The following is a 16443-nucleotide window of genomic DNA, read 5'->3' on the forward strand; positions in this document are numbered from 1 at the left end:
ATTCCAGTCCCCTATAATGAAAAGGACATCTTTTTGGGGTGTTACTTCTAAAAGATCTTGTAGGTCTTCATAAAACCATTCAACTTCAGCTTCTTCAGCATTACTGGTTGGGGCATAGACTTGGATAACTGTGATATTGAATGGTTTGCCTTGGAGACGAACAGAGATCATTCTGTCATTTTGAGATTTCATCCAAGTACTGCATTTCGGACTCTTTTGTTGACCATGATGGCTACTCCATTTCTTCTGAGGGATTCCTGCCCACACTAGTAGATATAATGGTCATCTGAGTTAAATTCACCTATTCCAGTCCATTTTAGTTCGCTGATTCCTAGAGTGTCAACATTTACCCTTGCCATCTCTTGTTTGACCACTTCCAATTTGCCTTGATTCATGGACCTGACATTCCAGGTTCCTATGCAATATTGCTCTCTACAGCATTGGATCTTGCTTCTATCACCAGTCACATCCACTGTTGGGTATTGTTTTTGCTTTGGCTCCATCCCTTCACTCTTTCTGGAGTTATTTCTCCACTGATCTCCAGTAGCATATTGGGCACCTACTGACCTGGGGAGTTCCTCTTTTGGTATCCTATCATTTTGCCTTTTCATACTGTTCATGGGGTTCTCAAGGCAAGAATACTGAAGTGGCTTGCCATTCCCTTCTCTAGTGGACCACATTCTGTCAGACCTCTCCATCATGACCCGCCCATCTTGGGTTGTCCTGCGGGCATGGCTTGGTTTCATTGAGTTAGGCAAGGCTGTGGTCCTAGTGTGATCAGATTGACTAGTTTTCTGTGAGTATGGCTTCAGTGTGTCTGCCCTCTGATACCCTCTTGCAACACCTACCATCTTACTTGGGTTTCTCTTACCTTGGGCGTGGGGTATCTCTTCACGGCTGCTCCAGCACAGCACAGCCGCTGATCCTTACCTTGGATGAGGGGAATCTCCTTACCACCACCGTTTTGCAAATCAGGTGTAAAAATTACTCATAGCAGCACTATTCTTAATAGTTCAACTAACCATCAAGAGCATAGTGGATAAAGAAATTCTGTCCTATTCATAAAATGGAATGCTACATAGCAGTGAGGGCTTTCCTTGTGGCTCAGCTGGTTAAGAATCTGCCTGCAATGCGGGAGACCTGGGTTCGATCCCTGGGTTGGGAAGATCTCCTGGAGAAGGGAAAGGCTACCCCCTCCAGTATTCTGGCCTGGAGAATCCCATGGACTGTGTGGTCCATTGGGGTCGCAAAGTCAAACACAACTGAGTGACTTTCACTTCAGTTCAGTTCCTAGAGCAGTGGAAACAGATGAGCCTCACGAACATACTGCTGAGCAAAAGAAGCAATTACTAAAGAGTAGGCAGTGTATGATTCCATTTATAGGAACATCACAGACTGGGAAGATGGGATGTTAGAAGTCGGGATAGTGATGATCTCGGGCTAAGAGAAACTAGTGCCTAAGAGTAGGCACAAGGGCAACATCTATGCTGCTGATACTTTCTATATTTTGATCTGAGTAGTACCTACTCACGCTTCACTTTGGGAAAATTCAGCAGTCGGACACATCGTTTGCACAACTTCCTATATGTGTGCTGTGATTTAATAATGAATTTGTAATTTTAACAGCTTTGTTGAGGGGTAATCTGCATGCCATAACATGTAGCCATTTCAATGTACACTTCATTTAGTTTTAACAACTTATTATAACTGCACAGCCATCTCCATCATTTACTGTTAAATCAGCTATCATCTGTTCTTCTCCTTGCCATTTACTGAAATTCTGTTCATTTTACTAAATAGCTACCATCTTCTTTTCCAAATCTGTACTTGTTGGCCAACATCTTTTATATTTTTTTATTCTAATTAGTGGAGTCTCCAGAAGTAAACATGTGTGTTTAATAGAATCCTATGGATATAAACAAGTGTGTCCAATTAGTCATGTTTACATGGACATATCTAACTTTGTTTTGAACTGGGAGGTGTGTATGCTCATAGTTCTAGTTCATCCTCTTGGTTTCTGATGAATTCCTTTTCTAGAGGCTTGTTCCAGGTACTTGACTTTGGTGTGTATTCTGTTCTATTCTACTACCTGTTCCACTTTACTTCCCTTCTAACACATTTTCATGATGCCACGATTAGTTTATCTCTTGTTATTAAACTTCTGGGTTCCTTCTATTACTAATGTCTAGGGCCAAATAAGTTAGCTTTGAGATCTAATGTGATTCCATCACAGTTGCTGGTAACTTCACTGTTCTCAGATATCTCCATAAATTACAGTTTATCATTTTTTTCTCATGGGGACACAAACTAAAAATCTATTTAACAAACAAAGTTTTATCCAAATGTCAAAGAGATCAGTTAACTAAGTTAACCAAAGTGTCATGAAAATAAAATGCAAAGAGCCCTTATTTAACAAAAATAAGCATTATATCATGAAACAGGAAAATGCAAAAATGACAAAAGCAACAGGAGCCATCTGCAACAGAACTGAGGCAGGAGGTAGCTGAGTCCCTGCCTCCAAGGCACAGTGATGGAGATCCATCCCCTGTGGACTGAAACTCCAAGATGAGAATAGCAGGATAACTGAGAGAGGAGGCTGGGCCCTGCCCAGAACACATTTCTCACTCTCGGAGACAGGAGACCTCCCCAACTATATATGGGCAGAAAGGCTCCCTGGCGGTCAAAAAGGGAATGATGCTAACTGATGCTGGTCTACCCGTAGGACTCTCTGATCGAATCCATCTTGGCTAACAGTTGCATATGCACACATGGAAGAATCCTAAGGTAAACAAAATACGGACTGTGAATCAGGCAAAATAAAATGATTGGCAAAGGAAACCCAGAAGAAATGTCCCACATAAGTAAGGAAGTCCCTCAGCCTGCCATGAGGGCACAACTCAGTGACTCAGCGGGAATTCTTTCCTGTCAAGTCAAAAAGCCAGGGCTTTGTCACTGACCACTGCTCTAGCAGCTAGGATTTGGTGCTCTCACTGCCGTGACTTGGCCCCAATCTCTGGGGGGTACCCAACCCCCACTTCAAGCTGCTGCAGGTCAAGCCTGCCCAAGATCAGAATCACTACAGTTAAAAACATATTTTATGAATCCATATTTAGTACCAGCAGTTAATACCAAACAAAGACCTTGATGAAGGACAGCAAATGAAACTAATTTTATTAGTATCTTAAGATCTATAACAGTTAGAAATGAATTTTGTAGTTTTTTTAATATTGTAATCACAATCCTACTTTAGTATATTATCATATAAATGTAAAGAGAGGAGGCTGGGCTGGTCACTGAAAAAGAACCACCCCACCCACACACACACACACACACACATAAAACACTATATTATTATATTATCATATTAGTATATTATCATATAAATGTAAAGTCTTTAGTAGGAGACATTCCTATAAGTATATGAAAAGGCTCATCTTGGCAGGGTCAACACCTAATAAGTTGATTGTAGAGGAAAGATAGGTAGACATATAGATATACAGACACAGATCTACCATCTCTCCTAAATGGACACATCAATGGTCTTCTGGGTAAAAATCACACAGTGGTAGGAACAGAAAGGAAGAGATAATAGGCAACATATTAGCAAGTAGATATCACCTTTGGTGAAAGTGTTAGTTGCTTAGTCATGTTCAACTTTCTGACCCCATGGACTGTAGCCTGCCAGGCTCCTCTGTCCAAGGGATTTTCCAGGCAAGAATACTGGAGTGGGGTGCCATACCCTTCTCCAGGAGATCTTCCCAACCTGGGATCAAACCCTCATCTCTTGCACAGATGATGGATTCTTTACCATCTGAGCCATCAGGGAAGCCCAGTAAAATTAATCAGAAGAAACAGAGAAAAAGGATAATGATTAGGATTATTCTTTCTTCTTGCTATTGTTTGTTTTGTTTTATGTGTGTGTGGAAGAGGGTGGGGGTGGGTAGGTGGGTGGGGTGGTTATTTTTCAGTGACCAGGTAGATAGTGGGAATACCAGCAGCAGAATCTGGGAGGAAAAATGACGGGTTTAGCCACAGACTTATTAAGTCTGAGGTGCCTGAGAGACATCAGAGTAGGAGTTACTTAAACACCTGACTGTCAGGAGAGAGATTAAAATGGAGGTAGAGTTTGGAACAAAACAATGTGTCAGAAAGATGAACCCATGGATTTGGACTCTATCATTCCAGAGAAGCCTGTGGCATGAGATGTAGAAAGAAAAGGAGAAAGTTTTGGGAAATGCCTACATTTAGAGGGTATATATATGGAAGAAGACATGCCCATGGAGGAGACAGAGATGAAAGAAAAAATAACATTTGGTGCTTTTCAATCACATCAAGAGTGATTAAGGGACCGTGTAAGGGAGAGACAGTAAAGCTTTTGTTACCTTTATTGCCCCAACTAATGACAGCTGTAGTGGCCCCAAACTGTCAGTGTACTGCATCCTTATTTGTGTGTTAACTTAAATAGGCTATTTGGAACATTTTAGGTTTCTTAAGAATCTCAATACCATGACTCTCTGACTCCATCATATGAGTTAGCCACTGTGTGTGAAAATCATGCATGTTGAAGTCATCTTTTTACTAAGTGGCTTCCTTGAATGTCTTCATTGTCTATATCAAGCATGCTGAGCTGATTCTTCATCTCTTCAATCCTTGAGATCATTTTCTACCCAGATGCATGCATAAAAACAACAGAGTTGATACCATACACTCCCAGTTCAAGAAGAGATCAGTAAATGAGGATATACAGGTGGACACTATGTGCTCCCCATAATACCCTCCACACACTGACGATCATCTCCACAATGTCATGCCTGGGATATGGAAACTATATCGGTTGGTAGTGGCTGGGTTAGTTAGCTCTAAGAATAGAGATGATCTCTGTTATCCTGATCAAATAGATTGGTCTTCTTCAATTCTATAAATCTTTCTTGTTAGCACAGAGTCCTAGACATACTCACAAGTTTGTAAATATCGATGGATAATGCCACTGGCCTGTTTACAGTCTTGAAGGACCACATTTTGCCTTCCAGATAAAGTCTTTCTTACCACAGTACTCAAGGCCCCTCGTTATCTCATCTGTGACTACTTTTCCAGGCTTGAACCTCCTGTCACACTGCAGACATGGCTTCAGCTCTCCTAGTAGGTGATTTCTTCTGCCCTTGTGGTTTTGTATTTATTGTTCCTTCTCCCCAAGATGCTCTTTCCCCATCTAACAACATCCACTATTTTTCACAAATGTTTTTCATTTTACACATAATCTCATTTAATTACGGCAAGAGCCCTAAGGTTCAGGTACCACTCCATTCATTTTGTATATTGTAAATGAAGCTTTGGAGAAAGCAAGGAAGTTTTCTAGAGGAAAGTAGGAAGTAGCAGCATAAGATGTGAGCACAAACAGTCTGACTCTAAAGTTCATTTTCTTAACCTGCATGCTCTGTTCCCTTTCTTCCCTGTGGTCTGGATAAGTTTTACTTGATATTTGAGATTACCCCACCCTCCTCCCCAATAACAGAAGCTTAGAATCTTGGGTAGCGAGTTGGTCATGGTTCTTATTATAGAAGACCTACAAGACGTTCTAGAAATAACACCCGGAAAAGATGTCCTTTTCATTATAGGACGCTGGAATGCAAAAGTAGGGAGTCAAAAAAACACCTGGAGTAACAGGCAAATTTGACCCTGGAGTACAGAATGAAGCAGGGGAAAGGCTAATAGAGTCCTGCCAAGAGAACACACTGGTCATAGCAAACACCCTCTTACAACAACACAAGAGAAGACTCTACACATGGACATCACCAGATGGTCGACACCAAAATCAGATTGATTACATTCTTTGCAGCCAAAGATGGAGAAGCTCTATACAGTCAGCCAAAACAAGACCAGGAGCTGACTGTGGTTCAGATCGTGAACTCCTTATTGCCAAATACAGACTAAAATTAAAGAGAGTGGAGAAAATCACTAGACCATTCAGGTATGACCTAAATCAAATCCCTTATGATTATACAGTGGAAGTGAGAAATAGATTTAAGGGCCTAGATCTGACAGAGTGCCTGATGAACTATGGATGGAGGTTCATGACATTGTACAGGAGACAGGAATCAAGACCATCCCCAAGAAACAGAAATTCAAAAAAGCAAAATGGCTCCCTGAGGAGGCCTTACAAATAGCTGTGAAAAGAAGAGAAGTGAAAAGCAAAGGAGAAAAGGAAAGATATACCCATTTGAATGCAGAGTTCCAAAGAATAGTAAGAAGAGATAAGAATGCCTTCCTCAGTGATCAATACAAAGAAATAGAGGAAAACAATAGATAGGAAAGAATAGAGATCTTTTCAAGAAAATTAGAGATACCAAGGGAACATTTCATGCAAAGATGGGCTCGATAAAGGACAGAAATGGTATGGACCTAACAGGGGCAGAAGATATTAAGAAGAGGTGGCAAGAATATACAGAAGAACTGTACAAAAAATATCTTTACAGCCCAGATAATCACGATGGTGTGATCACTCACCTACAGCCAGACATCCTGGAATGTGAAGTCAAGTGGGCCTTAGAAAGCATCACTATGAACAAAGCTAGTGGAATTCCAGTTGAGCTATTTCAAATCCTGAAAGATAATGCTGTGAAACTGCTGCACTCAATATGCCAGCAAATTTGGAAAACTCAGCAGTGGCCACAGGACTGGAAAAGCTCAGTTTTCATTCTAACCCCAAAGAAAGGCAATGTCAAAGAATGCTCAAACTACCCCACAATTGCACTCATCTCACATGCCAGTAAAGTAATGCTCAAAATTCTCCAAGCCAGGCTTCAGCAATACATGAACCATGAACTTCCTGATGTCCAAGCTTTTTTTAGAAAAGGCAAAGGAATCAGAGGTCAAATTGCCAACATCTGATGGATCATCGAAAAAGCAAGAGAATTCCAGAAAAGCATCTATTTCTGCTTTATTGACTATGCCAAAGCCTTTGACTGTGTGGATCACAATAAACTGTGGAAAGTTCTGAAAGAGATGAGAATACCAGACCACCTGACCTGCCTCTTGAGAAACCTGTATGCAAGTCAGGAAGCAACAGTTAGAACTGGACATGGAAAACAGACTGGTTCCAAATGGGAAAAGGAGTACGTCAAGGCTGTATATTGTCACCCTGCTTATTTAACTTCTATGCAGAGTACATCATGAGAAATGCTATGCTAGAGGTAGCACAAGCTGGAATCAAGACTGCTGGGAGAAATAGCAATAACCTCAGATATGCAGATGACATCACCCTTACGGCAGAAAGTGAAGAGGAACTAAAGAGCCTGTTGATGAAAATGAAAGAGGAGAGGCGAAAAGTTGGCTTAAAGCTCAACATTCAGAAAACAAAGATCATGGCATCCAGTCCCATTACTTCATGGCAAATAGATGGGGAAACAGTAGAAACAGTGGCTGACTTTATTTTTCTGGGCTCCCAAATCACTGCAGATGGTGATTGCAGCCATGAAATCAAAAGATGCTTACTTCTTGGAAGGAAAGTTATGACCAACCTAGACAGCATATTCAAAAGCAGAGACATTACTTGAAGAGCAAAGTCAAGGCTATGGTTTTTCCAGTGGTTATGTATGGATGTGAGAGCTATACTATAAAGAAAGCTGAGCACCAAAGAATTGATGCTTTTGAACTGTGGTGGTGGAGAAGACTCCTGAGCGTCCCTTGGACTGCAAGGAGATCCATCTAGTCCATCCTAAAGGACATCAGTCCTGGGTGTTCATTGGAAGGACTGACGGTGAAGCTGAAACTCCAATACTTTGGCTACCTGATGCAAAGAGCTGATTCATTTGAAAAGACCCTGATGCTGGGAAAGATTGAGGGCAGAAGGAGAAGGGGACAACAGAGGATGAGATTGCTGTATGGCATCACCGACTCAATGGACATGGGTTTGGGTGGACTCTGGGAGTTGGTGATGGACAGGGAGGCCTGGCGTGCTGCGGTTCATGAGGTCTCAAAGAGTCGGACATAACTGAGCGACTGAACTGAACTGAACTTATTATAGATAGCCTAATTACTCATTTACCAGCTTGCACAAAACAATACATTGGTCCACCTTGTGAGAATAAGAGCTGTGTCATTTAGCTCTTTGTCATTGCTGTGATGTGACTGGTTCTCCTATGTTACAAATAAAGAATTTTAAGGTTCAAAAATTCAAGGGAAGTGAAGGAGAGTATCTAGCTAGAGTGAGACTGAAGCTAGGCCTTGAACCTGGTACCTCTGACTCTTAATCTCCTGCGCGTTTCTTGCTTCTATGTTATATCTTAATAAAAGAAAGGGACAAAGTCATCCTAAACTTTGAGGGTATGTGTTTAGGAAACAGCATTTACATAATCATTACATATAAACACAATACATTTAAAACATTAACATGATGAAGGGGGATAGGCAAAAACCAAGTTGAATACAAGTAAATTTTATGATTCCATTGTGCAAAGGCAATTGCTGCAACATTATCCAAATCTGAATGTTCTTTAATATGCTAATATATTATCCTGAAATAAGAAGGGAAGAACTACAATTAGACATATCAGTATAAGTAAATGGATATTTTATTTCATAGATTGCTAATTTTAAAATGATTTTTAAATTTCCCTTAAAAACCACTGAAGATAGGTAAGAGCACTTAGGAAACAGCTTAGCAATCCTTGCATGCCAAGTGCTTGATCCAAACAGGTTAATTAAGATATAACAGTCATGTCTTTAAAAAATTAGAAAGTTTATCGACAAGGTCTGTCAAATATGAACCATGTATTTATGCTTTATAAAACCTATCAAAAAAAAAAAAAGAATTCTCTAGAAACCTTTCCTCCAAACATACTGCAATATAAAGACTACTTTATGTCATCTGTACACATGAGTGATTAGAACAGCTGGAACTTACTATGATTCAAAAGTTGCATGGTGCAGATTTTCAGTGTAACTCACACAAGGCAATCTCCTTAAATGGACTATATCCAATTGTTGCTGTTATTGTCTCACAATATAAAAACTTTTCTTTTGTGTTTTTTCAGATTATGACTTTTGTCCAGCTGGTTTTTATCTCCAGTGTGTCTATATTTCTTAGAATAGAGAAGAGGGGTGTGTCTTATTTAAATTGACTTGATAATGTGCTTTGAATAATGTGACAGAGAGGTAGATTCACTTAACCACTTCTGAAGATAATTCTCATATAGACTGACACCATGAGCTTTCGCAAAAGAAAACAGAGATCAGAGATTAATTTGAGATTGTATTTCTAAACAGAAACATACTGAAATCCTGTCTGAATCTGATCCTCCTAGACAACTGATGATATGAACATGCCAAGGCCTCTGAAAATGTCACTTATTATCACAGTTTATACACCTAAATCAACCTAAAATACCATAACCAATTTTCAAGTTGCTCTCTTGGCACTAAATACACTAATACCTAATTCTAAATCTCCAAGTCAATTTTAAAGTCTTTATACCAAAAATTCTTCAATAAATTCATATTTCCTCAGATTCTAAATGGAACTATTTCTCATATCAGTGAATATTCAGAGATGTCTGGATTAGATGTCCAAACATTTTTACTAGGGAAACTGCTGAATGTTGGCTATGACTTTTAGGTCCTATTTATGTAATAGAAATCATTCATTTTTCCTTAACCTTCTTGCTAAAGCCACATATCTCTGCCAAAGGAAGTAATAAGGAAGTGTACCAAACAGGAACCCCATTTTATTTCTGTGAAAAATTGGCAGACACACAGAGACTAGGATTTGATGGTTGGAAATGTTTGTGAGCCACTTAAAACTTTAAAATTTAAGATATTCTGATACTGAGAATAAAATTCAAGAAGTAAATCATGACTCTTCTTCCTATTCCTCTATTAATATTAACAATCAAGATGATTTTTACTTGAATCAAACAGAAAAAGAAGAAAGTGGAAGATGCTTCTGGTCAAAGTACAGAGATTTCTATGATGTTCACATAGAAGTAAACTAAAATAAGACCATGAGCTCATAGTATTCAGTTTCAGGGGATCTGGAGTTCTCTCGGTGTCATTTCTATTCCAGTTCAGTGAACAGAATCCCATGAGGAACACTTCACAACTCAAGAGGGATATAGAGCATGCAATGTATTAATATCTGAAGTTCTTCTATTTTTATATTAAAATATATTACTTCATAGAAAACAAGTCAAAAAATATATGTAATTGTCATTAACCAAGGGAGATTCCACATTAAAAAAAAAAAAAAAGATAAAGCTGTGGACAGATGGATAGACACAAAGAGAGGGAAGGATGGGGAAGGTAGGAAGGCAAGGAAAAAAGAAAACGCGGGGTGGGAGAGTGGCATGGAGGGAAGAAGGGAGGGAGGGAAGGAGGATCTATTCCAGGATTCATCTCACATTGCACAGTTAATTAAACCCTTTCAGGAGAAGGCATTACCTGAAATAACACCACAGTAATGACTGTGAGGAACAGACTTCTCTGTGACTTTCTCCTCCATGGACCTTTTCCGCCTATATACACGATGTGGGTGACCTGTTATGGCCACTGTATCATTGAGTGGTTCAATAAATATGAAGTCCTCATTGAGCTGTATAAATCCCATCTGGAACATATAACATAGAAAGATGCATATGAAATACCTGCTCATAAGTTAGTTTCAATTAAACTTATTCAATTAAGTTACTTTCTAGGTTCTCCCACTCACACACACACACTTTATTTTCTTCCACGTATATGCATACTTTTTTCTAGTGCAGCTATTCTAGCAACCCCACTAATAAGGTCTTCCCAGTTTATTACTCATCTTTCGGTACTTTACTGGACTAGCATAAACTTCATACAGTTAGTCTTAGCCTGTGTGGGTGGGAGGCGAGATGCCAGCAACAGATGCAGAGTAAAAATTCTGGAATGTTAAAGGCTCACTTTGGGAGACCCATGGGGTCACTTATATGCACAGCAGGTACAGAAGAGCAATACAGTTTTTAATTGCATACATGACACAGTCCAACTTTTTGACAATCATTACTTAATAAAATAATTTATACCACAAAAAATGTAGGGTATATAGCATTACAGTTATTATATAAAATACTCTCAAGCCTTCTTTTAAACATTTTTTAAAACCCTTGAACAATAAATTACAGAAAAAGGAAGTATCACTTACATAAACAAGTTTCATTTCATACAATACCATATTTTAAAGTTAGCCACTTGTGAACAGGGGGCTAAAAACTGTGAAATTCAGTTATGATCAGCAAGATGAACTTATAACAAATAAGTATTATTTTATCATATTAAAGCTAAGCCTAGTCATTTCTTCCCTTTCTATTTTAGAATATAAAGTTAAGTTATAACTAGGAAAATATTTTACATGGAAGAAAACATGACTTGATCTTTCCAATTTTTATTATTTTAGTCTACTATAATATATATTAATATATAAAATGCATACTTGATCACTTGTACTGTTAACTTATTAGTAAACAATTTTGAAGAAATAATCCCCTAGAACCTGCATTATTCATACATGATATGGTAATATTAAAGTTTTCAAATACCATTTTGTATTAATTTTATAAAAATTATATACAGTTCATTTTGTTTCACATATAATTAGCATCATAATATAATTATTTCTTCAGATATAGTCATTGTTCCACATTGTATATTTTTTTTAAATTTAGGCCAAAAGCTTTTCTTAAGAAAAAAAGGCCTTTTATTTTGTTTGAAGCGTACTGCAACTTGTATATGGAAAGACTAAGTGGCAATATGCTATCACATTTTATTTTGTACAGAACTGACATTATAAGATACCTGAAGAATAAAATCTAAAACTCCTTACCAATTTCGCTTTATTGAAGCTTTGTATCACTAATAAAAGCCTTAACTGCTGGAACAGCAGTTCCATCCCCTCTATGTGTCCCCTCCGCCTCTCTTCCTTCCTTCCATTCCCTGTCTCTTTCTCAGTTTCTATCTCTCCGTCTCCTGTTCACACACATGCACGTGCATACATCACTTGTGGGCGGGGATAATGCAAAAAATTTCTATGCTAATGAGTCTTTTAACATATCAGGCATACATGTATTTGGGACATTTCTGTTAAGTTTAACTTCCAATGAGTTATTTTATTCTCCATCCATGTTTTCATTCTCTCCAATATGAAATCAGCTTCCATTTTAATTAGAAACATGAAACACACAAAATTTTCCCTAGAGTCAAGTTTGATGGGAATAAGAGAGAATATCAAATGTTTTTAAATTTAAATAATAATCATTAAAGATATAGTACATCTACATATGGATTGAGGATAGAATGCGTGCTTAGTCGTTCAGTCATGTCCAACTCTTTGCGACCCCACAGACTGCAGCCCACCAGGCTCCTCTCCATGGGGATTCTTCAGGCAAGAGTACTGGAATGGATCGCCATGCTTTCCTCCAGGGGATCTTCCCAACCCAGGGATTGAATCCAAGTCTCTCACATCGCAGGCGGATCCTTTACCAACTGAACCACCAGGGAAGTCAGACTGGGGATAAGTGGTGTCATATTATCATCAATTGAGATTATGAAAACACAGAAATATGTCTCTCTTGTTTGAATAAGTGTGATTCTGAGATTCAGTCAGTATCCAAAGCCACAAATAAAACTGACAGTGTAGCTAATGACTAAAATAATAACTGCTATGATGCTTAGTTTCCCTAAATCATAAATTTGTAATCTGATATATTCTTTCAACAGGTTATAAGCATGGGAAGGGTTATAATAACAAATCCTATAAAATTTAATTGCATACTATCATATAAAATGTAATAACATCAAGAACAGATTCTAGACTTAAGATTATTTGGGTTCATAACCTATTACTATCATGTAAGTATGAGAAACGTACAGTGTCTTTATACAACAGCTTCACAGGGTTCTTTGGGAGATTTTTTTAAAGCATCTTTAAGCACAGGTAATGTTCCTATCATAAGGACTTCCCAGGTGGCTCAGTGGTAAAGAGCCCATCTACCAATGCAGGAGATGGGGGTTCAGTCACTTTTCAAAGTTCCCCTGTAGAAAGGAATGGCAGCTCATTCCAGTATTCTTGCCTGGAAAATTCCATGGACAGAGGAACCTGGCGGGGCATACTGTCCATGGCATCACAAATACAGTCAGACACAACTTAGGGACTAAACAGCAACTAACTAAACAGCTAGACCAATTCTATGGTCTAGCATAGAATCTGATGCTGGGTAGCCTTTTAATAAATGTTTGCCATATTTTTTATGTTATTCATAAGTATAATTATAATAAATATAGCAGCCAAACATTTAAGAGTGGACTGAAGAGCTCCGAGAATCCAAAAAATTAAAATTTACTCATTTTTGTATCACCATAAAGAAAAGTGAAGTCACTCAGTCATGTCCGACTCTTGGCAATTCTTGTATCACCATATTAGCATATTAAATATTGTTTCAAGTAGATGTGTGTTTTTTTAAAGATACAATTTGGAAAACTCTTCATGACATACAATTCTCTATTGTGTTAGGATTTTATCTATGTACATTTTTAAAAATAAGAAGGTCACTTTGAAAAAAAAACTGTTGGAATAATTATGGTGGTGGTGGTTTAGTTGCTAAGTCATGTCCAACTCTTGCAACCCCATGGACCATAGTCTGCCAGGCTCCTCTGTCCATGAGATTCTCCAGGCAAGAATACTGGAGTGGGTTGCCATTTCCTTCTGCAGAGGATCTTCCCGACCAAGGAATCGAACAGGCTCTCCTGCATTGCAGGTAGATTTTTAACCGACTGAGCTATGAGGGAAGCTGGAATAACTACAGTGAAAATGAAAGTCGCTCAGTCGTGTCTGACTCTTTGCGACCCCATGGATATACAGTCCAGGGAAATCTCCAGGCCAGAGTATTGGAGTGGCTAGCCTTGGAATAACTATAAATGATGACTAATTCATTCAATATATATCTGCTGTCTGACCCCATGTGCCAGACTCAGTTCACTCTGGGGCATAGTTAGCATCAAGTATTCAGATTCTCTTCAGGCAAGGGCTTCCTATCTGAGATCAGAATACTATCCTACGCTACAGGAAGTTCTCTAGCTTGGGTTGGCATCCGTCAAGCAGGGAAGTCATGAGGTTTTCTATGTCCCCACAAACAGGGGACCTATTCCAATAACAAAATGGATCATCTTATCTGTGCTGTGAATTTACAAGCCGTGGAAGAACATAAATCTAGATCAAAGTCTCTTTACAAGTTCTCCTATGCTTGAAAATGGAAAAGGAATTGACAACCCACTCCAGTATTCTTGCCTGGAGAATTCCACGGACAGAGGAGCCCAGCGGGCTACAGTCCACGGGGTTGCAAAGAGTCGGACACGACTGAACAACTAACACACACATTGATGCTTAATGATGCATAATTAGACGCCATTCCCTTCAGCAAACACTGTACTTTTAATTTCTATTGTTGTTGTTCAATTGCTAAATCGTGTCCAGCTCTCTGCGACCCCTCAGACTGCAACACACCAGGCCTCCCTTTGAGGTCCTTCACTATCTCCTGCAGTTTGCTCCCGAAGTTTAATTTTAGAAGGAAAGAAAATTAGTAGTGCATTAAACTGGCACAATACATTCTCCAAAATAAATGTGAACTATATAAGTATTTTCTCCAAGATTCCTCTTCTTCGATTTTTCAAAATGATGTGAACAATGTTGAGGCATTTCACGCAAACATTTGGTAATGAAATTAGTTAAATTTAACTGCCTTATCTGTCGTTATGTGTATCTTCTCATACAATGGCTCCTCTCCTATTGTTTTGAGTATCATTACTTGATTTGACATTTTAGCAAACATTTCAGTGTTTTGCAAACTGACCACTGCTTATTTGAAAATAAATTACCAGCCGTTTCTTGTCTTACTGGTTCTGAAATTTTACTATCTCTCCATTTAGATACTCCTGTGTTTTCTAAAACAGCCATTTACACTAATCTCCATATAAGTGTATTATCATGGCCACCAATTCCTAATCACGTGAAATTTGACCTGACAAATGTGCATGGATTTTTATATACCATTGCTTCAATTCACCTAATGCAAATGTTTCAGTTGTTCAAATTCAAATCAACTACAGTCTATTAAATAGATGAACAGATTCTAAAGTAGTACTGTAAGCATAAATAAAAATAACTAAAAATTTAAAGTTGCTACTCTTAGTAGGTTAACTACTTCACTTCCCCTACCTTAATTCCTATTCACTTAAGCAGCTGATGCACTACTAATGGAATTACCTCAAGTTCTCTTTTTATTTTTTCCATTCTCCTTTTTTGGAATTTTTTTTTTAAATTTTCCAGGACCTCAGTTTTCTACGTGAACTTTCAGTTGACTAGTTGAAGGTATATATCTGAGGGCTAAAACTACATACGGTAAGAATCTTTAATAATATCCTATTTTTAAAAACACACAGCACATCACAAGAAGTAAATACTGTCTGTGGTAGACCATTATAATTTCAGGCTATGTGAAGACTCTGCTATCTGGAGGGATAGTATAATTTGGATAAAAGTTACTTCTTATGGGAAGAGGCGTTAGCAGAAAGGCAAAGAAGATGCGAAATCCAGGAAACTTGTTTAAAAAGATGCCTGTCTTCCTACTTATCAGGTATCCTTTCTAAGAAAGGATATATGTATACATATAACTGATTGATTTTGCTGAGTTGTAGAACTAACACACAACACTGTAAAACAACTGTACTCCAATAAAAATTAATTTAACAAATAAAGTATATTTTAAAAAAAAGATGTCCGACTTGAGTAGAAAGTGAAAGTGAAACTCACTCAGTTGCATCCAACTCTGCAACCCCATGGACTACAGAGTCCATGGAATTCTCCAAGCCAGAATACTGGAGTGGGTAGCTTTTATCTTCTCCAGGAAATCTTCCCAACCCAGGAATCGAATGTAAGTCTCCTGCATTGCAGGTGGATTCTTTATCAGCTGAGCCACAAGGAAAGCCCAAGAATACTGAGGTGGGTAGCCTTTACCTTCTCCAGGAAATATTCCCAACCCAGGAATCAAACCAGCATCTCCTGCATTGCAGGCAGATTCTTTACCAATTGAGCTATCAGAGAAGCTATCAGGGAAGATTTGAGTAAAGAAACAGGTAAATGTAGCCCCAAAATAAGATGAACCAATAAAATTGAAAACATCAAATGGCAAAGTTCTTGACAGAAAAAGAAAGTCAATGAAGGTTTGAAAATGATTAGTTTATTATCTGACTGTAAAGTATGTTAGAGAATCCCTGAGCTACTGGAAGAAGCATAAGTGTTTGCCTTCTAAACAGCAGTTGCTGAAAGGGATCTGGCATCAGCACACTGCTTATAACAGCATTTCACACAAATGTCTTATACGCTACATGATGTGAATTCTACATAAGCTGGCTATATTTTCTAAAATATTCTCT

The 16443-nt window shown here is 38.4% G+C and overlaps 1 protein-coding gene across 3 annotated transcripts in view; it reads right to left on the minus strand.

Moving 5' to 3' along the window:
• ADAMTS19 (ADAM metallopeptidase with thrombospondin type 1 motif 19) overlaps nt 1-16443 on the minus strand; it is a 265725-nt gene that overhangs the window by 200079 nt on the left and 49203 nt on the right. For all 3 annotated transcript variants that reach the window (XM_042250270.2, XM_012178168.5, XM_042250271.2), the window contains exon 3: nt 10435-10600. In XM_042250270.2, coding sequence (XP_042106204.1) covers nt 10435-10600 — 166 coding nt within the window. The remainder of the gene's footprint in view (nt 1-10434; nt 10601-16443) is intronic.

The sequence above is a fragment of the Ovis aries genome, chromosome 5 (assembly GCF_016772045.2).
Source record: "Ovis aries strain OAR_USU_Benz2616 breed Rambouillet chromosome 5, ARS-UI_Ramb_v3.0, whole genome shotgun sequence".
Classification (NCBI taxonomy): domain Eukaryota; kingdom Metazoa; phylum Chordata; class Mammalia; order Artiodactyla; family Bovidae; genus Ovis; species Ovis aries.